The sequence below is a fragment of the Strix aluco genome, chromosome 5 (genome assembly GCF_031877795.1).
Source record: "Strix aluco isolate bStrAlu1 chromosome 5, bStrAlu1.hap1, whole genome shotgun sequence".
In the NCBI taxonomy this organism is placed as follows: domain Eukaryota; kingdom Metazoa; phylum Chordata; class Aves; order Strigiformes; family Strigidae; genus Strix; species Strix aluco.
In genome coordinates, this window is record NC_133935.1 from 11,411,896 (window position 1) to 11,437,277 (window position 25,382).

At 38.1% G+C, this 25,382-nt stretch overlaps 1 protein-coding gene and 1 long non-coding RNA gene across 3 annotated transcripts; one reads left to right on the forward strand and one right to left on the reverse strand.

The window, feature by feature from the left end:
• Positions 1 to 3,170: 3,170 nt before the first annotated feature.
• On the reverse strand, positions 3,171 to 5,779 carry LOC141924091 (uncharacterized). Its single transcript, XR_012623452.1, has 2 exons — positions 5,491 to 5,779; positions 3,171 to 4,941 (listed from the first exon to the last, which is right to left on the reverse strand). It is a non-coding gene; the product is annotated as an uncharacterized LOC141924091 (long non-coding RNA).
• A 104-nt stretch (positions 5,780 to 5,883) lies between these two features.
• Positions 5,884 to 23,585, forward strand: WASHC3 (WASH complex subunit 3). Of its 2 annotated transcripts, none has more exons than XM_074825942.1 (7): positions 5,884 to 6,054; positions 7,710 to 7,808; positions 10,106 to 10,171; positions 11,565 to 11,693; positions 13,270 to 13,380; positions 17,375 to 17,439; positions 21,831 to 23,585. In XM_074825942.1, exons 1-7 carry the CDS (start codon positions 6,004 to 6,006, stop codon positions 21,913 to 21,915), a joined length of 606 nt encoding a protein of 201 aa, XP_074682043.1. In that variant the 5' UTR covers positions 5,884 to 6,003; the 3' UTR covers positions 21,916 to 23,585. The 2 variants fall into 2 exon arrangements, with proteins under 2 accessions (XP_074682043.1, XP_074682044.1); XM_074825943.1 differs by having other exon boundaries at positions 13,273 to 13,380.
• The last annotated feature ends 1,797 nt before the right edge of the window (positions 23,586 to 25,382 follow it).

The window sequence follows — 25,382 nt, forward strand, 5'->3', positions numbered from 1 at the left end:
AGAGATATTGTATCCAGCAATCTGAGTGATGTTATCCAGCAACATCACTCAGTTAACGCAGCTCAAATACTTTGAAATTGTCCAGAGTACCCACAGTAAGAACACCTGTCTCTATATTAACTTTCCCAACCATCACTCTCTTATAAAAAAGAAATGCAATAATGTACTGTCACAAAACATTGCCCATGGATGTATTTGCTGAATAAATTAGTTACCACTAACAGTGACGAAGCTAATGCTATAATCAGAATGATAATTTTAAGTATTTCTCTTAAGATGACAGAGGGATTTATGCCAAACAGCATGTGGGTTTTTTCTGTTTACAGACTTTTACTTACAGCTTTTTACAGGAAAATCAAAGACATTCTGCTTTCTAGAAGCGTATTTTTCTTGTCTCTCCCATACAAGACCCGTAAATGAAGTAAAAGAGGAAAGAGTAAAAGACAGAGACAGCTCCTGTCCTCAGTATCCTTTTTGCATGTTTTTGCAAGTGAAGTGGTACCAAGATGTTCAGCCAGTGTAACAGCTCCTTACAGCATCATAGCTGTCCTTATAAGCAGTAGTTAGATTTTAAAATATTCTTTTGTTTGTCCCTGTTTATGCTGGACACACACAACCCATTCATAGTTAGGACAGCAAAAAGTGAGATTAGTCACCTTTTAAAATGTAAGACCATATTTTATTTCTCATCATTTGTTATCCCTGAGAAATTCTGCTTTCCAACTGCCACCAAAATTTACCTAAAAGATTAATATAAAGTTCCTTATAGGTTCCAGTCTTGACTGGTGTGTGCTTAAACTGTAAAATAAGCAGACTGGAGGATGTTTCAAGATACAGCACTTTATTCATCTTGTATCCATAGTTTGACCAGAGAGTACAGGCTTAACGGGAGGTTTAACTGGGTCGTAGACAGAGCTAAAAATCTTTGTGGGTCTAAGAGGAAGGATTGGACTGGGGCACTGCTACCCTTCTGGATGTGTAGTGAAACTGAAACACTTTTTCTTTTCTGTCCACTCTCAGAGCAAAGCTTTACGTAGCACCTAGCTAAGCAGAATATCATACGCTATACTCAGTACCCATATTGACAAAGGCAATTTGTGTTAGGTATGTGCAGGTGCATTTTGACTGAGACTTCTTTTCATTTAGAATTGCTTAAAACCCAAGGGGACAGAGAGAAGAAATTCTTTTGTTCTGCAGTTAATTCAGAAGCCAGGATGCTTGTTTTTAATACTTTTGTTTTTAAGGACTATTTTAAAGCTATTTACCAAGGATTGGAATGATTTTGCCAAGTTCAAGGCTCTCTGTATTACTTCTTTCCAGTATAAAATGGGTATTTAGAAAAAAAAAAAAAAAAAGAGCAGCTAATGTTTTTAGCATGTTCACCATGTTCTTCTGTACAGAACAAAATAATTAGTTAATCCTCTAATGTTGCCTTAGCGCACAGTACTTGGAAAATTGAAACTTGAAGAGCCATTTTCAGAGAACTGTGAACCATTTATCATTTAATTTCCTTTTTTTTTTTCTATGAACCTACATAACACCTGACATTTGTATTTCTCAGTCGCTTTAACTGTCAAGGGTTGATAAGTCTCTGAACCTCCTGTTTGCTAAATTTGTACATACTCTGACATACCTAGATTATTGAGATAGACTTTTTTTTTTTAATTCAGTTGAGGGAAAAATATCAATTTCATATAGAAGCCTTTGCCAGAATACCCTTTGCAAGTATGGATTTAGAAGACTCCATGGGAAATAAAAAAAATGTTAATCCACACCCTAACCTTTTCAGCTGTTCACTGGACCACCTTAGTAAAAACAACTATTGCCCCTATGGAGGATCAGGTGACACCATGTCTGGAAATTTTTTTGGATCAGCTTTTTGTTTCTGTTTAACTTGCCTCTCAGTTGCATAGCTATTTGAGTTCTGTGCTGATTCTAACAGAATATTGTGCCTTGGGACCTGTAACAGTATATAAGCATACAAAAATGCATACGAACGTTGTAAGTTACAGTAGCACTTGTAAGCTACAGTTTTTTTTCAGCTTGTGCAGTTTTGTTTTGCAATTGACTAGAGGCTCTGATTTTGTGCAATACAAAAATATATGTAGCAGATCAATTTCAGTGCTTTGAAACCAATGTTGTTGCCTTTACTTTTTAGTGTAACCTAATCAGAAGACAATATTTTTTACTAATGATGAAGACAAAGCTTTGATCAGTTTCCTGTACACACAGCTTTTGTACTCCAAGTTAGACTCAGCATCTCTAAGGTTATCATCTTAAAAATACTAATGTTCAACTGAACTGCATTTCAGCAACTGTTAAACAATCTTTAATCTTCACTGAAAGGTGGAGCTGCATGACTATGTCTTTAAATGCCTGCATATATATGTACACATACAGAGGGTATAACCTGCCAGCAGGTACGTACTGTACAGTGTTTATTCCTTAATCTGACATTTATCATCCAGTATAGGTGCTGGTACAAAATACATTTTCAAATCATACACACTGTCAATCTGAATATTATCACTCAATTATTTTTTATAAATCCTCCCACTGGGGGTTCAGTCATTAATAGTTCCAGTTTAACAAACCAGTTCAATTAAAACATTTTTAAGATGTTTTGGATAAAAATTGGATCATTTTCCTCTAGTCTGTTTTTCACTTTTCATACTCTGCATTTCCTAATTCCAGCTGGGAGAAAAAGTGCTGTGTTGCACTTTTCTATGCAGTATTTTTGGCCAAATTAAAAGCAGGAAGTACCAGAAAGTTCACAGAAGAGCATATTCTTGTGAGATTTCTTGTCCAGCTTTACAGACCAAGATATTCAGATAAGATTTGAATAAGCATTTACATTATTAAATTTCTGTGGCATTGCCTGGAAAACTTGTATTATGGACATTTTATGGTAAATGAGATTAATTCTTCTTGAATATAATTTAGGGGATTTTTTGAGGTAATTAAAGTGGGAAGATAATTCACTTGGATAATGTAAACAAACAGCTCCCTTGCCCAACAAAAATTTGCACAATTCCTGTAAGAGATTACTACTTTGTAGGCTAACCTGTTGTCCTTCCTTTGGGAGATGTGAGAAATTGCCAACTACGTGTCATTGCTCCAACACATAGTATGAAACAGGTTGTCAATAATTCAAACAGTATAGGCAAAAAGACTTTGCTATAGTATTTTAGTAAGAGAGTAATAATAATGTGCATATGACAGCAGGTTAGTAATAAATACATTGTGAAAGTATATATATTGTGAAACAAAATCAGAGAAAAGCTGCTTCAGTACATAAATGAGAATTTTATGTAAACTTGAGTAATAGATCTAAGTGCTCTGTGTACAGCTACCATGGATTCTGTATATAGGTTTGTAGAATGCTTAGCAAACGTGTAATTTAGAAGTAAATTGAGAATTTTGTTAGATTTTAAACTAAAACTAGCATAGCACATCTGGATTCTAATATTAAAGGTATTTAATTAATGCATCTTTATTCATCTCATCACATGAGAAGCTTCCTATTGATAGCCTCAGACTATGGTAAATTCTTAACTGCTCTGTAGTTAGTTTTTTTATTAAATGTAGCAGTATTTAGATGTAACCATGAAGAATTTTCACCAAATATTTTCTCCACTACACTCTATTTGGATTCACTGCTGTAAACAAGGACCCCAAATCCCCCCAATTTGTCTTGCCTTCTAGTAGTACATAGCCTTAGAATTTAAATGAAGTAAATTTTTACTTAACAGGTTGAGCTGTTGGTAATCTTTTGTTCCAATGTTATAACAAACACAGCACACATCATCTTTCTAGGATTTTTTGTTGCTTAGCCTAGATTGTCCAAAACTTAGGCCAGACATCAGGACTGGGAATTCAGTGTTCAGTTTGACATCCCATCCCTTTTCCAAAGGATAGATTCTTTCTGAATAGATTATTCCTCGCTAACATGAGAATAAATTCTGAGTCAGTGATAGTTTTCATGGAATAACTCAATAGATGTGATTTCCATATACTGTTCGAGTTGGGGTTTACTTACAAATGCAACTGTGGGTACTGGTCTGTCTGGAGCCGTATCTTTGGGGATTTAAAGGTTATTTCTCATCTTTCATTCATAGTTAAATCAGCCTGGGGGTTAGATACATAATCTATATGTAATTGCCATTCCTGACTCTCCATAGAGGCAACATGTCCTCAAATATTTAATGACTTCTTCAATGGCTTTGATTCCAATCAGTTGTCTGGCCGTCCCAGAGAATAGATGTCTTACCTCACAGAAGACCTGTTGAAGATGCAGAAACCAGATTATTTAATATTATACAAGATGGGGTCAAATATACTTTTTGTTTGACTCAATCCCTTGTACATAACCGTGTTTAACTGTAGATATCACATTCAAAATTTTCTTAGCGCAGATGGTAGACAAATTGGTGGTACGAGGAGTTCAGGTCCTGGTCTTGAGCTTTCACTGCCTGTCAGTTTCAGCCAGTAGAGCTCAATCAAGCACAACATAAAAGATAAATGTGTGTCCAGCAGTAAGTGTTTCTATTGCTGTTTTCCTGAAATGTCATGGGTGAAGTTGCATGAGATAGTGGGGTTATCTGTATTTTTGCTACCAAAGCCAGGAAGGTCTTACTCTGTAACCCTGCTCACCAGACTAGTGTTCAACACACACTTTGGCTGATTCGATTCAACTCATGAACCAAGCAGAAAACAGACCTTCCTCTAACGCTAGTTCTCTGCTGAGATGGCACTTTGAACTGCCTTAAGGAAGGGATCACTGTGTGCTATAACTGACAAATGGTAAAATGAGCACACATAGCCATCAGTGGGGAGCGAGAGAGATGGGAAACACTTTCTGATGATACAACCAGTCAGAGGGGTCCAAGCCATCTTCGTATCAGCATCCCACTTCTAAATGGTCTGATCAGTCCTTTGAATCTGTTGTAGAGAAAAATAAAACCAACCACTCCGAGATTAAAAAACAAACAAACAAACAAACAAAAAAAACCCCACCCCACAACAGGTTGGTTATTTTACAGTTAGGGAATTCTTCCAGAGGAATATCTGGAAACCTATGGACTAGTCCCCATTTCCTTGGAGCCTGGTACTTCTGAGGTTCCTTGGCCGAAACAGAATAGACCTACTTACACCCTAAACTTGAGAATCAAGTGAAAGCAGTGATAGTAGTGCCAAACAAAACAAAAATGTCAGTCCACAGCTATGTTTACCATACCCTTTTTCCCTTTTGTGTAAGCATTAATGTACAGGAATCTTTTGTAACAAGATTACAGCCATGCTTTTGTCTTTTTCAGAATATCCCAGGGTCATTCAGTGCTCGTTATTTTTATTCCCCATATTCAAAGTACGGCCCTCCACTACTCAAATTATGCATATGAGCACAGAAACAGTTTCCTCACTGGCTTTTCTCATTATTCCTGCGACGTTTGACCGCGGGGGAAGCCACTTTATCTTCACAACCTGCATTACCTAGAGACTCGTCCTGAGGCTGTGATGTCCATACACGTGGGAGCCGATGTGATCTTCAGGACCGTGCTTGGGCCCCCCCCCGCCCCGGCCTGGCCGGGGCCCCTCTACGGCACGGACGGTTTGCAGAACAAACCATACAAGTTTTGGGCAAAGCCGTGCATTTCTACTTTCAGGAGCATCCGGCCATGGTGGCTTGGTCTGTGCGCTGCCCGGCCGCAGAGGCGGGTTACAAAGCGGCGGGCGGAGGCCGGAGGGAGCAAGGCAGACACTCCGGCCCTGCGGCTCCCTCCCGCCCTCGGACTACGCCTCCCATGAGGCATTGCGGCGGGAGAGGCCCCGCGCATGCGCAGAGCCGCCGGCGCGGCCCCGCGCTCTGGGAGCGGGGATTTTGTTTCCGGGCCGGGGTCAGGAGGCCGCGTACGGAGCGCGAGGGGCTTCCGGGGTGCGGCGGGAGGCGGCCGGCGGGTGCGGGGCTGCTCTCCGGCCCACGGCCTCGGCCCCGGCCCCGCCGGGATGGACGAGGACGGGCTGCCCATTGTGGGCTCCGGCATTGACCTCACCAAGGTACGGGCCGCGCTCGCCCGGGGGTCCGGAGCTGTCTCGCTTCCTCCCCCGGCGGCGGCTGCGCTGGCCCTGGTGCTGGGCGAGCCCCGCCTGCCCCCCCGCACGCCGCTGCCCGGCCAGACCCGGCCCGGCCCGGCCGTCGGGCTCGTCCCTGAGCCCGGCCGCGGCCCCGCCGGACCCCCCGGGCACTCTGGGCCAGCCGGGGCGCTCCGCGGGCGAGGTGAGCCGCTTCTGGGGCGGTGCGCGGGGGTGCCGAGGGGTGCCGACAGCACCCGCTGCCTTCGTGCCAGCGGCCCAGTTCCCGCAGTGGGGGCTCGTCTGAGGCTGCGGCTCCAGGAGCGCGGTATCGGCCTTTGCCAGAGGCATTTTGCTACAAGTTCTGTGATTGTGTTGTATTTACAGGCTAAACCATTTCAGTCTTAGAACCGTGAGGCAAATCCCGTGCAAAGCTGCTTATTCATGTCTTTTGATGATACAAAATCATTATTTTAGGTTTGTTTCTCAAATACAGAGCGTAAAGATGGGACATGTCCAATTGCCCCAATGATCCTTCCACTCTCAGTGCTATCCCATAAATTTCTGATGAGGTCATAAGCACTGTTTGACAGTTTTGGAACTACAGAATTGAACTTTAGCAAACCCTGCATGCAGGTGCACAGACTGAAAACTTGAGATCTTAGCAACAAAAGTCTCCCAAAAAATCAGGATGCCTTAGGACTGGCAAAGTGTAGTGAATGGATACGCTGACAAATGGAAGACCAAAGAAGAGGTGAAGACCAGACAGTTGCTATATTCACAAACTGTTGTTCAGTGCAGCTGAAGCTTGGCTGCAAATATTTTTCCTTGTAAATCCTCCACTTTAACCAATTACAATTCCATAGAGTAATTTCCTGTGTAAAGTTTAAGACTTAAACTATTGTCCAAGGTAATTAACCCTGAAGCACTATCATTTTATACATAAACATTTGTGTGAATGTGCCTGATTCCTGTCTTGTATAACAGTTTAAATAAAACTGCCAACTGTCTGCTACATTACAAGCACCAGACTTTTTTTGACAAACTTAACTTTCTACCTTCTAGTCTGAAAAGCCTGTGTGCATTGGATCTGCTTTGGAGGAGCGACACTAAAGTGTAATTTTAGGATAGTGTGGGTTTGCAAATAAGAAAAAGTATAGGCAGCCACTAAGGATAGACTGCAATTTCCCTACTTTATTTTTGATTATGGTGTTGGTTGTAACTGAGTATTTGTATGGATGACCAAGTTTGCTTTTCCTTCTTAAGTTTCAGAAGGAAAGATTCTGATACACTCTCTATTTTTTGAAAATTTTAACACTGATTTCAGGAATGTTCACAATTTTGTCTAAAAGTGTTTTCTTAAATAAGATACCAGTCCTTCATTTGTGTGGATCTTGTTGCCTTTTCTGTGTATCCTGCAACTTTTTAACTGTCATGTTAGTAGATTTTTAGTGAAAAAGGACTTGTATATGTATATATATTTAAAAACTGTATATATATGCATTCATAGCAAGCATACTTAAGGCAGATTTCTAAACAAATTTCTTCTAAAACATTGGCATTTTTAAACAGGTTTTTGAATCCAAATGTGAGAATTGACATCTATGTATAATCTAATTTTCTTATATTATTTAATGCAGGTTCCTGCTATTCAGCAGAAGAGAACTGTAGCATTTCTAAACCAGTTTGTCGTTCATACAGTGCAGTTTCTCAACCACTTTTCTACTGTTTGTGAAGAGGTATGTTTATTATTTTCCTAGCTGTCAATGAAAACAATCCTAGAAGTGAGAACCATTCACTTCAGTATTTTTGATGCAGTAATACTGGTAGCTTAAACAAAAAAATGTAGTCTGCTTTCTGTTCAAGGTTTCTCTTGAGTAAGCGCTTAAGACAGATTTTTTTTCCCTGAGATATCCACATAAACTGCTGATTATACCACACTTAATCCTGTTTCCTTAAACTTTTGCATTTGGCACAGTCTTTGAACTTTTTCATACATGGAATTTGTTCTGAGCAGCTCCATCTGTGGATATCATCTTGTTTTGGAAGAAGGATGCCATATTCCTTTAGTGCTGAATCCATTTTGACAGTCAGGATTCCTCTCATCTGTGTCCTAGGATATTGCAACAAAACTTGCTTTCACATTTTACCACCTTTAATTTAAAAGGGTGATAAACTAAGTTCTGAATGTAAATAATTTTGATGCGGAAAAAAAGACATTTTTGGCAAGTGGTTAGTATGGAACATGAAGCAGTTAATTTTAGTGTCTAGTAAAAAAGAGAAAAATAAAAATATTTAGTGTTAACAAGTTTTTATGATGGCTTTAGTGTCAATGGAAATATACCAGACTGACAGGACTAGAGTTGTTCACTGAACAGGACAAGAGTGCTTCCTCCCTTGTAGAAAGCATGTTTTCTGATGTGGCTTTGAGCTTAACCTTTCTGTCATTAGTGGGTTTTTTTGTAACTGTTCACTAGTTTATTCAACAAAGACTACTATATAGCCCTAGCCAGCAGGGCTTGGGCAGCAGTCAAATCCAATTAGACTAAGCCATGTAATCTGAGAAATTCTGTTATTTGTTAGTAAAGTTTAGAGCCAGACCCATGACAAGTATAAAATTTGGCTACCACATCAACATATGGAGCTTCAGAGGAAAAAAAAAAGTATTTTTTTTCTAGATTTTTAAACTTATTGTAACTTGATACATGGGACGGTGTAACTGTCTGGTGATGCTTTTGTCGGTTGTCCAAAACTCAGTTATCACATGATCTCAATATTACCTCTTACATAGGCAGTATGGAAATCAAAACACATATATTTAAAGCCATCTTGAGCATGCAGCAACTCTGTGAAATCTAGTTAATAAAACAGTTATTAGTTAACCTAAATGAGTTGTTACCCAAGAGACTTAATCGTTGCTTTATAAACTCCTTGAAGAGTTTTTTGTATTTATGAAGTACGGAAGTGTTTTTAATGTGGAAGGTCCCAGTCTAAATCAACAGAAGCCAAGAAATTAAAAATTAGGGCTGACACCATCCTTAACTAAATTTCTTGGCTCTTGTCTAGTCAAACTGACCTGTAAAGTTATATAACTGTCTTTTGTACATCTTTCACCCCCTTTCCCAACTACATGTAGGGCACATAGTTCCTTTCAATAGGAACTAACTCCTCTTCATGAACAAAGAACCATCTGTAAACAAGTCAATGCACTATCCAAAAAGACTAACTCTTGTCAGTCTCTTTTTACTTTTTCTAGCATATTGGCAGAACTGCCATTTTCTTAGGGTGTTAAAGTTCTGCTTCAGAGCCAGGCAGAATCTTGCCAGTGTGCCAGAAAGCTGTCAGAGTGGTACATATCTGCCAGCCAGAGTGCTAGCCAACTTCACTTGGACAGGTCTGGTGGAGTATGGTAGTGATTAGTTAAAAGAGTGACAGTTCTTACAGAGTAATTTAGAAAAACTTAAGTTGCATTTAAAAAAAAAAAAAGTGTCAAAATTTGATTGAGGTGCACCTGGAGCATATAAAGCTGCTTAGTTCTGGTTCACTGTGCATTTTGACTATATAGGACTTTCAGTTACCTGCTGTAGTCTTTATCAGATTTCTTTACTTTGTATTTGCTCAGTTACATACGCACACATCACATCTTCTCATCTTCCACATTTGGAAAAAGCTTTGAAGAAAGATGTTTTGGTAGTTGCGAGAGTATGATATGTCTACCATTATTCTCCAGTTGCCCAAAGTAACACCCTGTTTACTTTAGCTTTCTTTTGTACATAGTCTGTCTTCATTTCTGTCAGTTGTTGTTTGAGAAAACTAATTGCCTAGTAAAATTGTTTAAAATGTGAACCACTGTAGCTACTGTACTAAAAAGAGGTGTGATTGCTTTGTTTATTTCATAATGTTATCTCATTTACACTGTACTCTGCCTTCAGCAGGTAGAAGACAAAAGCGGTTTTGTTTAGCTAGATGTGAACTGTTTTATATGTCCAAGTGGCCTAGGGGAGTGTTTTCACGTCCCAATTGTTTTCTATTCTAGAAATTGTCAGCGCTCTCTCTCCGTATCCAACAAATTGAAACAACGCTCAATATTTTGGATGCAAAGGTTTGTATGTGTACAGACTTTGTCTTCTAACAGTGACAGCCTCCTAGATTACATGAACTAGCTTCCTTTTCATAGTCTGAATTGAGCAAATAAGTTTTCATAATGATTTGAAGGAGCTAATACAAAATGCTCACATGGTAGATTCTCTCTTTCCATGCCTTGCCCCTTATATTCTGTAACATTTGAACATGTAGTTGATACAAAAGAGAGGAACCAACAGCACATAATGGAAATGTTGGGTTTGTCTCTGTTAAGCATATTGAACAGGAAAGGAGCACTTTGATCTTGAAAGGGAACTGAACTATATGACAGCTTACTTGTATTGATTTTATTGCAATATTTGGTTTTAAGAAAATCGAAGTTTTCCAATATTAAAATATGCAACTTCTGTTGCAGGGTTGCAGTACATAATTGCATTTGCTTTGCAAACTCTAATAAGAAATTTTTGTCTCCTTTGTAAAGCAAAAGTATCTTTGTGTTACCGGACTGTAAGGATTTCAACTGGCATAAATAACTAGATAGATGGCTTGTAAATTTTTTTATATTGAAAGGTGACCTGAGTTGGATCTAAGCTAACACAAATGTGTCTGATCTATCTTCTTTAGCTAAAATGACAAAAGGATGTAATCTGTAGTCATGTATTATCATTTAATTTGCTAAAAGAAAAAAAACCAACCAACCCCAAAACCAAAAAAACACCCACTGTGAAGTTTTAACCAATCTTTTTTTCAATAATGATGGAAGCAATTTCAGTTGGCTTTTCTGGGAGCAGGGGTAGGACATTTTGAAACTGTTCATTAAGACCTTTGTGAAAAAACTACAGTAGTAGTACAAACAGTGCATACTAACTCTTACTTATTTCAAAATATTTAGGATCAGTACTGATATTTTTTTTCAGAATTCTTCATAATCATGTTAAATAGAATTTCCTTCAAATAGAAATGCAGCGTATCCACTCTAAGCATTTCCATAAAAAAGAGAGAAAGATGTAGAAAATTGCAAAATCTGTAACCAGTCACCCATCTGTTAGGTAATAGAGCTGTTCTTTTACTGTAGAGGAAGTAGCAGAGAAGATGGCACAGCTCTTGTGTGGTTGGTAAGTGCAGTAGCAAAACGCTGGGAAGTTGTTGAAGCCTTTCCTGCACTGCAACTCTGTGTTAACAATGAAAGCTCCAATGAAGTGTTTTGAGGTTTTTGTTGTAGAAGCCACCCAGATAGAAAAATCTATTTTTTTCCCCCAATCCAAATACCAAAACTAGTGGTAAAAAGTTACAATTTTACTAATGTGAAACCTACCTGGGGATTATGTGGTAAGCAGTATATTGCAGATTTTATTGTACACGTGGACTTATGATATGCTCTTTGTTTATTTTATGATGTTTTGTACATTCAGTTATCCTCTATTCCTGGCCTAGAAGATGTCAAATTTGAAGTGTCCAGTGCAAATATGAATAGTGTTACAAATGGTCCTGTGGCACAAGCTACTACGGATCAACAGACAACTGTATCACCTCAATCTGGAGTAAGTAATGAAGTATAACTAATACACTGAAGGAATATACCTCTCCATGTCAAGTTTCTAGTCTCATTTGAAACAGAGGGAAGAAGCAAGTCTATTGGAAGAGAACAATCAACTGTAAAGATCTAAAACTACGTTTTTCACTAATGAAACTGTTTCAACAAGTGACTTAAAAAAAGGGTATCTATACCCTTTCTTGAATATGTGGTTTAAATAATTAGAACTTACTCAAATCTAATAATAAATTCCTCCTTTCTCTTCTTCAATCACTCTAAAATATGAACATGAATTACATCAAGGGACTTGGAAGGTCATGAATGAAAATAACAGTTCGTATCTCATAATTCCAACTATTTTCTCCTTCCTTTAGAATGTGAGCTTTCAGCTCAGATGGGGGTTTCTAGGATACTTTATTTTAAAGAGGTTATTACAGTGAATGTTTTCTATATATTATCACCTATGTACACAAGATTCCAGCTTATTATAGGTGATCAACATTAAGATCCTATCCCTGGAATTAATTTTTTGTTGGTTTTTTTGTGCATATATGTGTGTTTGGTTGGGTTTTTAACCCAGACTTAAATCCCATGATCACCACTTCACTAAGTGAGGCTTTCTGACTCGTGTAGATGGATTTCTATGTCCAGTTTCCTATAATAGTTTATTTTCTTGGAATCTCCATTTCCAGTCTCTGCTCATTCTCTTATTTGATGAGTTTGCTGTGGAGCAGCAGTAGCTAGAGTACTCTGCTGCTTTTCCCTGCCTGTTAAAGATTGAGTTCTAATTTCAAGCCAGTAACATGGGAGACAGAATGGACAGTTAGCATTGCATGTTTCAGTCATGTTAGAGAATGACTACCAGTTAGTTCGTTTTCTTTAAAATGTTCCTTCTCTCAGATATTAAAGTAGGGACAGATATTCATGAAAGGAGGTTTCCAATGCTACTTTCAAATGGTTAGTTTAATAGCAAATACCCAGTTTTCTGTTGTCCTTTAAACAGTACTGTAGCTTCTTGTCATTTTTCATTTTTTTAAATTAATTACTCGCAACGATTCTTTGATTTTATTATATTATCCGTTAGGTTAATGGTTTATACTAAAAACTATAGTTTAAAAGTTATATGATCTGTATGAAACATTTGTCAGGGAATGAAATAAATATTTTGAGGAAAAAATGCATTGGAGCACTAGAGGATATGTATAGATATAATCCTTAAAAAAATATTTTTTATAAAGTGAGCATTTAAATTTAGTTCTGTTTTATTCACTAAATACAACAAACTTAGCAGGGCTATTATAAGCTTTTTTTTTTCCACATATTGTGCAATAACTTAAAATTGTGGCTGAAAGTAGAATCACCCTTGTAACAGTGAATAACGAAAGAGTTGGATTTTGTGTATTCATACATCTTGGAAATCTCTAACACTTTCAATGTAGATCAGAAAAATCTTAATGAAGAGTTGCACTTTACCCTTAAACTACAAATTTTATGGATTGAAATAATGTGTTACTGTGTATATGTGTTAATGTGCTTCTGGTGTGCTTACGTAACCATTAAAACGTTACCTTCTTTTTATACAGCAGAACAATATATGTGAAGAAGGGTTACAGAAAATGGAGGTAGTAACAGAAAACGTCAGAACTGTGGCCAAGGATCCAAGATATGCCAGATATCTCAAAATGGTACAAGTGGTAAGTCAGTTTTCTTACCATTCTTTGGGTACACCATTATTTTTAGGTGGAAAGTCACACACAGCTGTAAGTGAACATTAAATGTCTGAAGATGTTAATCTTTAAGGTAGGATAACATCAATATTTCCAGCGCATCTTCTCCAATAAATGAGTTGATGTAATATATTCCCTTAGATAGCTTCAGGCAAGATCTTTCTACAAACTTCTGCCAATATATTTGTGAACTGAAGGTATGAAGATGTGTAAATGCAGAGTGATATTAGCTGGAGTCACAGAACATGGCACCGGAAGTGTAGTTACTCTGGCAGAATTGGTGTCATTCCATACACACAGACATTATTACAGTTTGGTTTGGCTGTAGGGTTCAAAATACAGCTTTGCTAGTATAGTCCAGAGCAGAAGTATTTGATATTTGTGTAGGGCTGAAAACAGAGATACAAGAATTGCTTCACTACTTGGTTCCACTTCAGTTTCCTGTTATTGATGATACAGGTTTTGTTTACCTCTTTATCTGTGGGCTGTTCCACAGATAAATAGGAAATAAATTAATGTAATCTCAATATTACATGTGTGAAAACTAATGAAAGAGTGAAAAGGTGAATGGGATGCTCTTGGTGACATTTTTTAAGAGCTCATTTTGTTCATGTCCACAAAATTAAAAATGAGATTGGAAACAAAGAAAAAAATCAGTATTTTCAAGCTGTCAGTAGAAATTTTCCTCTAAAATATATGCTACAGTTCTGGAAAATATGACTAATGTCATAGTATTGGTAAAATGTTGCTTATGTTAAAACTAACTTCGTGGTTTCACTCCCTCTTCAGAGCAATTATTACAATTGGTGTGCTTGGTACTTTGGATGATGTTCCTGACCTTATTTTTCATTTGAATCACAAATTGGCCCTTTATGGGTAGCTTATTACAAACCATTTGGAAAACCTAGCAGTGGGGTAGTAGCAGAGAGTAGAATGCTTTGCTAGTGTATTGATTTAATGCCAGACTTCAAAGTGGATGTGAAAGTGCTGGACAGTCTAATTACTTTGACTTTTTTTTGGTGACTGCTAGAGGAGTGAGATCTCACTTTCCACATTTATCCTTTGTACTGGCAGTTCCTGGTGACTCCTCTGCCAGTTGTAAACAGTGTGGTAGGAAAGTCAAACTAGCATACTACAAATTAATGTGTGTTTCTGTGTTTGCCAAACTTGTCTTCTCGTCCAGTCAAGTATTTCAGTCAGTGTCGTTTATTTGTCGACATTAAGTTTCTAGCAGAAGATTTGTTTGAACTGATCATTTACTTATTGCTCACAATATTTGTAGTATTTAAGAATTAGCACCATGAAGAGAGATTTCTGTTACGCTAAAGATAGCTGTTCTGTGAAATAGTAACAACCTTATTTCAATGGAGTGCAGTCAAGCATACTAAATTCATATTTTTTAAAATATACAACAGTAATACTCAAGCAAACCTTACAAAAGCGGTATCATATTTGCTACAGTAATTGTTAAGAACACTTCTATTGTCAGTGTGAGAGGAGCAGTCTACGATGTCAGATAAACTTCATGTTTAAAGTACAGATACTCCTACCTGATTCTAAACACCAAACATGACTTCATAGATGCCAAGATACTGACTGGCCTGTTATAGCTTGATCCTTGCTTTAAAGGACTGAAATAAAAAGCAAACACGGAGAGTACACTGATCTTCAGGAATTGCCAGCACTGATGGTATGTCACCTCTTTCTGCACTATGGAGAACCGAAATCTATTTTGCAACAAGATTGCTACTTGCTCTGTGGCTTTTCCAGGACCAGCACACTTCCTGAGCTGCAGCACCAGACTGGGAGTAGCGCTGGGGTACACTGTGTTGAATGTGTAGTCATTTGGATTATTTCAAATCTTAACTGGGCAGAGACAAATGCAATGGAAATTTAGTGTTGGCTCCTATGTTGGAAAAGTACACCTGTGCCATTTCAGTGGGCTTGTATGCTCAGTGTAGTTACTGTTTAGATTTAAAATAGTTGTCTGTTTTGTTTTAGTAAGATTTAGGCTAAATTACAGCAGTATTAGGCTATGATTTTCCAGATTAAAACTTATGAAAGTATGAAAGATAAAGTAGTTGTAATGCCCTAAATGTATTATAAAAAGATACAGGTACAATCTTACTTGTTTTCCTTCAGGCAAAAAGTGCACTGTTAAAGGCTATTTTGATTAAATCAGATTATTTTTCTAAATCTGTGATATATATGAGCCTACTGAGAGGTTTTTTTCTTACATGTTTTGATGATACCATTTCTGAATAAAACACGTTCCAAGTGTGAACGTAAAAACGTAACAGTTTCCAATCCATTCTTAGAAGTGCATATACTAAGCTTCCTTTCATTGAAAGCAAATACGAATTCTGCTTTGCCTGACCTGACCCAGTCTTATTTTCCCTTGGTTTGAATTGATGCATAAACACTTCATCAGTGACTTCTGAGCTGGGGAAAGAAACCCGAAGAGCAGTCAATTGAGGGAAAAAACTTTAGATAGTATGAGGCGGTGTATAGACACACAATCCCTGCTGTCCAAATCCATACTAGAATAAGTGAGTATTTTAAACTTTCATGAAATACTCAAATGCTTTCCCCTTTGTAATGTACATTAGTTGTGAATTACTGAGGAGTTCTTTATTACAAACTAATACCTTGCAACTATTTTGAGTCATGTTTTTGCCATTATGCCTAATAGGTTGCTAAAACTATGTACCTGTCTGTGTGTTATTCCAGAATCTTCATGCACAAGTCTTGATTGTGATTCTTACTGTGAAACTGCACAAAGAAAACACAGTAAGGCAGCTAGCTTAGCTCTCACTTTGCCAGGTTAGCTACTGAACTGTCACTAGTACCACATGCTCCTCTGGAACATTAGTCATGGCAGCCCTTTATTTTATCACTAATTTACTTACTTTGGACAAAACATCTTTCTCCTGTGCCAAAAGAATCCTACACTACTTTTCATTTAGGTTGTGAGGCCTCTCCTGAGTTGTATAGACCACCAGTAGCTTTGTCCCTTGGAAATCAGAAATGCTATCCTCTTGGGTTTTTTTGTTTGTTTTTTTTTTTTTTCTCCCTCCTATCTTGGCATGCAGTGGTCCAGGTGGTATTTCTGATCGGTTTGTAACAGGGGATGGCAAAGCAACAAGTTGACTTTGAGCAACTCTAGTGGAAACATAGGAGCAGTTTGTTGGAATGTATCTCATAAGACGACGTGGGTCAAAGTGTTCTTGGGTATGCGATCCAAGATGGGGGGATGTTTAGGTGTTGCTGAGTAAAACAAAGTGCAGAAGCTGTGGAAGGACTTGCAGTGAAAGGAAGGAATTTTTTTAACACATACATAGTTGGCTAAAATCTGTCCCCAGGTCATACAAGATTCAAGCCTGACTGTACAAGCACTTGTATTTGGAGGAATCACTTTTAAATTGTGCTTCTGTTCTCATGTCCTGTTTGCCTTTTTCTGCATGCTTTTTACAGCCTTTTCCAACTTTTAGCACTGTCTTAAGGTGTCCTTCTGGAGCGGTAGCAGATGCACTTTCCTGGTTTTCCTCCCTCTTTCGCAATACCTTCAGGATGTCCAAGTCTTCATCTTTCTAGCACAACTGTTCTTTGCTGTCTTTGTGATACTTTGTGCTTTCTTCACGTTCTCATCCATACACAAAACTTTGGCTTCCTGGTTTTGTCTGCATGAATTGCAAATATATCTGTCCATTCTTGATTCTCTCCCTGCAACTTTCTCTAGATGTTTTGCCATAAATATAAGAAGGATTAAAAGGACCTTTGATCTCAGTCATTTCTCACTTCCAAGTTCCTACTGATGACAGCTGAGATAATCGTTCCATGCTCTTGTTCAACAAGTGACGTGCATAAATTTGTATGAAAGTGTAGCCTAAAAGAACCTGTGGAATTCAGTTCACCTGTTTGTGTCCAGTAGTTTCATATTATTCTTCCTCCTCCTACACAGGGTGTTCCTGTAATGGCAATACGAAACAAAATGATTTTTGAAGGGCTAAATCCAGATCTTCTCGAGTAAGTAATTTCTAACTTTCAGTAGGGCTGGAACGCAACCATGTGTTTGAAAAACTTGGGGAAAAAGTGTGTTTTAAAAAGCTTGATTATAGTATTGTGAATCTAAATTTATCAGCATTAAAACAGGTTTTGAAATCTTCAGTGAAATGTGTTTTTAGCATCTTATAGGTCTGAACAGGGCCATCAGTAACAAAGGAGGAGGGATGCAATCTCAAGTATGACTTGTCTTTTCAATATTGTCTAGTCCAAGGCAAGGCCAAGGAAGTACAGAGACTGGAATATAAATGGGTAGGTACTGTCCCCTCCCAAACAGAAAGTTGCAGGACTTTACCATTCAGACTTGAGAGGAAATGGAAGGACATCTTCCAAGCTGAGCAGAGGTGGTGCAGTTCAAGGAAAAGGCTATAGCAATGAGAAGGTAACATTTGGCACTGTGCATTTAGCAATGAGTGTGGTGGACTGACCATGGCTGGGCACCAGGTACCCACCAAAACCGCTCTATCACTCCACCTCCTCACCTGAGCAGGGGAGAGAAAATATAACAAAAAGCTCATGGGTTGAGATAAGGACAGGGAGGGATCATTCAGCAATTATTGTCATGGGCAAAACAGACTTGACTTGCGGAAATTAGTTTATTACCAATCAAAAACCAGAGTAATGAGAAATAAAATCAAATCTTAGAACATCTTCCCCCCACCCCTCCCTTCTTCCCAGGTTTAAGTTTACTCCTGATTTTCTTTACCTCCTCCCCCCAGCGGTGCAGGGAGATGGGGAATGGAGGCTGCAGTCAGTTCATCACACGTTGTTTCTGCTGCTCCTTCATCCTCAGAAGGACTCCTCACACTCTTCCCCTCCTCCATTGTGGGTCCCCCATGGGTTGCAGTCCTTCAGGAACAGACGTTGCCAGTGTGGGTCCCCCCCGGGATCACAAGTCCCACCAGCAAACCTGCTCCAGTGTGGGCTCCTCTCTCCACGGGTCCACAGGTCCTGCCAGGAGCCTGCTCCAGCATGGGCTTCCCACGGGGACACAGCCTCCTTCGGGCATCCACCTGCTCTGGTGGGGTCCTCCCCAGGCTCCAGGTGGGCATCTGCTCCACTGTTATCCTTCATGGGTGCAGAGCACAGCTGCCTCACCATGGTCTTCACCATGGGCTGCAGGGGAATCTCTGATCCGGTGCCTGAAGCACCTCCTCCTGCTCCTTCTTCACTGACCTGGGTGTCTGCAGAGTTGTTTCTCTCACATATTCTCACTCCTCTCTTGGCTGCAGTTGCTGTTGTGCAGCAACTTTTTCCCCTTCTTAAATGTGTTATCGCAGAGGAACTACCACTGTCGCTGATGGGCTCAGCCTTGGTCAGTTGTAGGTTTGTCTTGGATCCAGCTGGCACTGGCTCTGTCGCACACTGGGGAAGCTTCTAGCAGCTTCTCATAGAAGCCACCCCTGTAGCCCCCTGGCTACCAAAACCTTGACATGCAGACCCAGTACAGATGAAGAATCAAATAATACGTCTGTAGCCATTTTCACTGTACGGTTTAGAGTATGAGGTTTTTCCCAGATATTTTCTTTCAACACTTCAATAACAGTGTCATCATTGTAGAGTAATAAGAACAAACTCCATTTTATTTTGCCAGATGCATGAGGGACAATACAGTTGTTCCCAGATTCCCTCAGTAGATGGAGTGTACAACTTCAACATTGACAGTGTAAATTGAAGTCAGCAGTTCATGTTGATTGAGCTAACCTGATGTGAAGACTACTAAGAATAGATACTCATTTTCAAAGCTACTTGTCTGGCCATAAGCATGAATTTTAGGCTTATTTTATATTTGGCATGTAATTTAGTTTTACTGTACTATTTCACACAATTTGTTAAACTGATGAAAATATTAACTTTCACTCTTACATTATAGCAAAAAACTGTTTGAAACACTTTTGCATCCTCTTCAGAAACTGTCAATATATTAGAAAGTCCTTTTCTCCTTTCCAGTGAAGTCTTTTTACATTTTGGAAAGGCCTATTCTGAAACTAGCAACTTGTTTAATAAAATGAATAATAATATAGGGAAACTGAAGTATCATATGTTGAGTCACTTTATCTTCCAGCTACTTCCTGGTTTCTAAATACACATAAAGAAGTTATTTCTTGTTTGATATTTTTACTGACCAAATGAGAAATAAGAAAAAGAACACAAGTAAGAACCTGTGCAAGTCTGAGACAGGGTACCAAACATGGTTTTACTATATGTGTGTTAAATGCATCGTATTTTTCACTCTGCACTTCTGGTTCATACTTTTCTGTAAATGCTGCTATTTCTTCATGTTTGGATGGATTTTTGTAGTAGATAAAAATAATAGGTTAAAATTTCAAGGTTTGTTTTTTTTTTTTAAAGTACCTGCTTTTGGATTGTCTGTTTTGGGTTAAGACAGAAATGTTATTACTGTAGATTGGGGCCCACAGAAGATGTTTGGGGTTTGGTTTCAAAGTCCATCTTCAAAGATTCTGTGCAACAGTAATGCTCAGGCAGATTTTCTTTAAAATGTTACTGATTTGAAAACTGTAGCAAATCTACATGGTTAAAGAAAGCTAATTATTTGGCAAGGTGCATAATGCATAATATTTCAAGGAGTCAGGTGTGACCTTTCTTTTAATTTTCTTGCTTTCTTGTCTCAATATCATAGACTTTTTTTTATAGGTATCTTGCCATTCGCACTACATTTCTTGGGTCTTCAGGTTCCTTGGATCTCTCACTCAGTGCCAGTGACAATTAGGAACATGTACATATCATTGTATGCTCAGTTGCTTACTGCAGACTCTCCCAGCTGCTTGCCAGTGGCTGAGCATGGTTTTTTTGTGGCTGCAGAGATGCTGATTCTAATAATATGGAGTTTTTTATACTCTCTTCCTTCAGCTGTTTTACTTCTGTTATCACTCCTTTCTCAATTCTATACAGAGTTTGAAAACTGCCTATTTTATTAAGCTCCCAATTTATCTATTTTTAACTTTTGTGTCTATTCTTCCTCTCTCGTCTCTCTACAATTCCAGGAGAGTTTGTCCTGCTCTCATGAACTGAAGGAATTAATTGCCATCTTCCTCTCCTTAATAGAGGAGAGTTTTTGCACTGGTCTCTCCAGATCACATGTCTTTGCACAGCTCTTCTGTTTTGTCATTACCATGGCAACAAGGAATAATATTGTGAAGTGGTATTTGCATGAGAAAGCAAATGCTTTCTCCTTAACTTATTTTAGAGGTGTGCAGGGGGGAGGGAGAAGGGCCTCCTACGGTTCTTTAAGGCGCTTCTCATTTTTGCACCCAAAATGTTTAGAAACACTTTAAAGGAACCTCAGGGATTTCCAACAGAGAAATTATGTTAAACAGAACTAAAGTTGGAAAATAAATTCTGTGGCATGTCACACAGGGGTAGCCCCAAGATAAATACCAATGGGACAAATAATACAATTGTTGTCTTAGTTTAAGATGTAGTATTTTATCAAAGAGAGCAGTTAACTATCATATAGAAAGCTAGTTGCTGTGAAGATCATTCTCCTCCTCCCCCAAGTATAATTGCATGTATATTTTCTACCTTGGTTTCAGAACTTACCAGGCTCAGTCTTGCTTGTATTGTCAAACTCATTACATACTTAGGAGGGAGACTCCAGGGAGAGCCAGCATCTTCAGTCAGTAGTGTTAAGTTAGTCTTCAGATGGCTTGCTTCTCTCCCCTTCATTGCCAGTAGATTCCCTGAGCAAATGTTTTAACACAATGCTAAGATCCATCTTAAATATTCCCTTCAAAACTAAATGCAAGAGGTCTGATCATTTATAGTCAATAAAAATCCCATGGCTGCTCTTGCATGTCGAATTTAACCCAATGTCCTAGCCAAATTCCACTCTGAGTAATTCTTTTTTGCTTCTCTAAATTATCCCTGCAGTTTTAGTTGGATACAATATTGTTCATTTCCTGTCTTATTTTTTTCATGTACTATTTACACTGCTTAATGGTGTACAGCATGTTCCTTTCAGCCCTAGAACCTCTGAAGAGTGAAAAAAAATTGAATTAATCAGTATTGCCTGCTTTCAACTCTTTCTACAAGTGTTTGCCACTTCTTAGTGATCTGTCATTATTTCCAATAATCTCAAAGGTGTGCATTCAAACTGATGTCTACACTTTTGATGTCCAGTGAGTTACAGTTTCTAGTGTTTATCTTTCAGTTGTAAGTGAAGCAATACTAATAAAGTGTGAGTTTGTAAACCGTCAACAGTTAATGTGTTAAAAGTTGTGGAAATAAAGTGCATGCAATTGTACTGAAAGGACATCAGCATTACATTGCTAAGTTGCTTGTGTTCTCAGCCACCTTCTAGCATTTACAACACAGAACGTTTTTGTTGCCTGCAGGACCCCAGATGCCCCTGTGCCTGCCTGGGGAGATGACGGGAAGGCAGAAGACAGTTCTGATAGTGAATCTTCATTTAGTGACTAAAGAGACTGATTTTGGCCTTTGGAAACCTCTGTTAAGTGCTAATGTGTTTGGAGCTTTAGCAGACAATGGTTTTGCGTGGGTCACGTGGATGACGTGTTTTATCTGACAGCATTTTGAAGAACTAAGATCCTCCATGTTCTCTCCAAGAAAGTGTGAAGGCAGTGTGTTTCAGCCTGAAACTTTCCACCGTGAAAATTAATCAGGAGATCCTTGCAATTTTTATGCTGCATCGTTTCAGATTCCTCTCTGATTCTTCTGAAATTACTTTGTAAAACTCCAAAAATTCTACACTTTAAACCTCCAGGTCTCTAAGACTGCATTCTGGTCATTATTGGATTTTCTGTGTAACACATTTAATCTAAGTTGCCTTCTTTTTGCCCCATAACTTATAGGTAAAGTGACTTTTCAAAATGAAATTGTTCCATTGATGAACTGTATTTTTTTTTTAATATACTATATGGTGAAGTGACGCAACAAGAATTACAAAGAAGTCAGCTATCTTACAGTGATTGCAAATCAGTGGTACTCTGTTTTGAGAGAAACTACAAGTGAAAAGTATATTAAAAACCAAGAATCTTTTTTCAAAGTATATACTGCTGTTTGATGTCACTTTAGAATCTGTGCAAAGCTGTTAAATTCCTGCTCTGTAGAAGAGTTGATGTATCAAATTCAGGCTACAGTGGTGTAGAAACCTACAAACGTTGCAAGATTGGTTTGAAAATGGCACTGTGAAAGAAGCAAGTGACTATGAGATTATTAATGGAATAGCAGATTCTCACTATCACGTGGGTCAGTAGAAACCACTTTCTGACTGCTGTTGGGCTTATTCAGAAGGAGCTGTGGCTGAGCAGTTTGCATAGGATAAGAAATCACCTCCAAGTTGGTGCCTTTGCAAAAGAAGCCAAAATTCTGTTTGTATAATGATAAAACTACCTTGCTACCTCTTGAGGTATGCATTGGGGAACAATATAAAGAAATCCACTTGGAGCCTAACTGGCGCTGAAGACTTTTCTCCAAATTACTTCAGTCTACTCCGTGAGTCAAAAATGACATTTCTTTAAAGAATCTTCTTTAATATAATTTGTTCCACATGACCTTCTTCACAATCTATTTGTATTCCCTAGATTATTGTGATTATACCAGAATGTTGTGGGCCAGGCAATCATTCACTTTCTGGTATTTCACATTCTTCCTGAGACCAAGAAAAGACTAAAACTGAAGCTCATAAGTATATACATTTGTTAGCTTTTATGACCAAGTCACTATCTTCTCTCTTAGTTATTTATGCCACTTCAGTAGGTTAGCTGCTTTTTTTTTCTATAACTTAAGCATGGCTCCCATTTGAGTCTAGCAGACATATTTAAGCTCTTCATAACCTGTAAATCAGATTCATGCCTGAATCCCTACAAAAGAATATATGCACTAGAGAATGTCTAGAGATGGCATTTCAATGATGATTTAATTATTATTGAACACTTAAACAAAAATATTCAGTGTTAACTCTTGGTAAAACTCAACAAATATTAACATTAGCAATAAGTATTTCAAAAGTAAATGTTATAATGTTATTTCAGAAAGCATATATTAAAACACTGATGACTTTTTAAAATCTATATGTGAAAACTCATTGAAGCAATCTGTATAATTAAAGCTATGCTTTGTAAACCAAAGTTGCAGTTCTATTTTATTCCCATATGTTGTTTTAAGCAAGATAATGAAAATTCTTCTGAAGTCTCTGCAGTTCCTATTTTGAAAATAGGGGTTTGGAGTTTAACCTAAGCCATGTTAGCGCTCTGACTAGAGGACAGCTGAACATCCCATAGCCACTATTCTAACAAGAAAATTTAAGGAAGACTGAAATTAATGAGGGCTGTATGTTTGATACTCTTCAACTGATACTAACCTATGTAAGGAAGTGGCATGATTTAAAGAGTTGATTAAGACATAGCAGTTAATTACTTTTTTAAATAAACAAGGTTACCAAAACACGTTTAAGGAGGTATGACTTCCATTGTTTATCATTTTGAAGAAACTATTTGTGTAATTTTAGTTTGAAAAACCTAAAATCAATTGTCTTTTAGACCACTACAGATGTACTTTTATGTGGAATGAAAAAGATTGAACATCTAGTAGGCCTCTAGCCTACTGCACGTGTTAAAATGATGTATAATTAATTGGTAATTACATAATGTCACAGAATAACAAATTCATTAGTGGGCATGGTGAATTTAATTGCTTAAGACTTGTGGGTTTTTTCAGGGTAGCTGCCTACTTTGGAATAGTGCAATCTTGGTAAGCTTGCAGAAACGTTAAGAAAAATCTTGCTACTTTGTCTCCTCTCCCACTTGTGTGGTGGCACACTGCAGAGTAAAAATCCAAGTGTCTAAGCTGTGAGGAACCAGGGAAGAAAAGATAAAACCTTCCCTTTTTACTTTCAGTGCATCAGCAGCCATAGTGCTTCCACTGCCTTCGGAACCTCTGACCACATTAAGGTCCTCTGTTCCTGCCAGTCTCATCTGCTAAACACATCCCTGTACTCTTAGGTTGTAGCCAAACTTGATCTGAGATGTTTCAGCTCAGGACACATGCTGACACAAGAAGCTATTAAGTATGGGAAGGTTGGTTTGAGATTGAATTATGTCAGCTCTGCTAGTCCTCCTTGATCTACAGCAGTTCTCTAGTGAGATGGTGCTAACCCAGAAAGTTGGAAAGTCCTTAACCGCAAGCTAAATACTATAAGCAGAGAATATTCCAACTTGCTCATTATTTGCCATCTGTTTTGGAATAGAAGATGGAGGGAATATTTCAACTTGGCTGCATAGTAATCAGATATACGTAATACTTTCAAGGGAAGAAGTCCATTTTAAAGTGATTTTTATTTTTAAAGAGCTTCCAACACCAAAGAACTTTTAAAAGATGCAGTATACATTAAGAGGTGTCAGTCATACGTGTCTAATATACCCAAATTTTACATGGATTTAAAAACATAATTTGGGGAAATACTACCATTTGTAGGCATGAGAACTACTTCAGCTTGTTGCTGGGATAACTGTTCAATACATCTGTTAATACTAATTATGTACTATTAGTAAATTATGTACTTACTGTTTAAACAAACTATTTTTTTTTTACCCCATCACCATCTTCCTCATTTTGCAGGTGAACTGGATTGCTTAATGTATAAAAGTCAGTTTCTTAAAGATATTACAGGCATTTTAAATGCATGTAGGTGCCTTAACACTAGATGCCTGTCTGTATTTATGTAAGTGAAACCTCAAACAACTGTCAAAGGCAAAAACAACATCTGGACACGATAATAACTTTATACTGAAGTCCTAGTTTAGCACTCTTAATTATTAATCTGTTCCCTCTCAACTCTCCTGTTCAGCTACATTTGAAAAGAAAATTGATGGTTCTTTTTCCAAGCTGGTTCTCTTTCTCTCTCTCGTTTTTCTTTCCAGTGTGTG

Excerpts from the sequence above, each read along its gene's own strand:
- WASHC3 (XM_074825942.1), top strand. The coding sequence starts at position 6,004 with ATGGACGAGGACGGGCTGCCCATTGTGGGCTCCGGCATTGACCTCACC. Across the intron at positions 7,809-10,105 it reads TTTCTACTGTTTGTGAAGAG|AAATTGTCAGCGCTCTCTCT; the intron begins GTATGTTTATTA and ends TTTCTATTCTAG. Across the intron at positions 17,440-21,830 it reads CTAAATCCAGATCTTCTCGA|GACCCCAGATGCCCCTGTGC; the intron begins GTAAGTAATTTC and ends TGTTGCCTGCAG.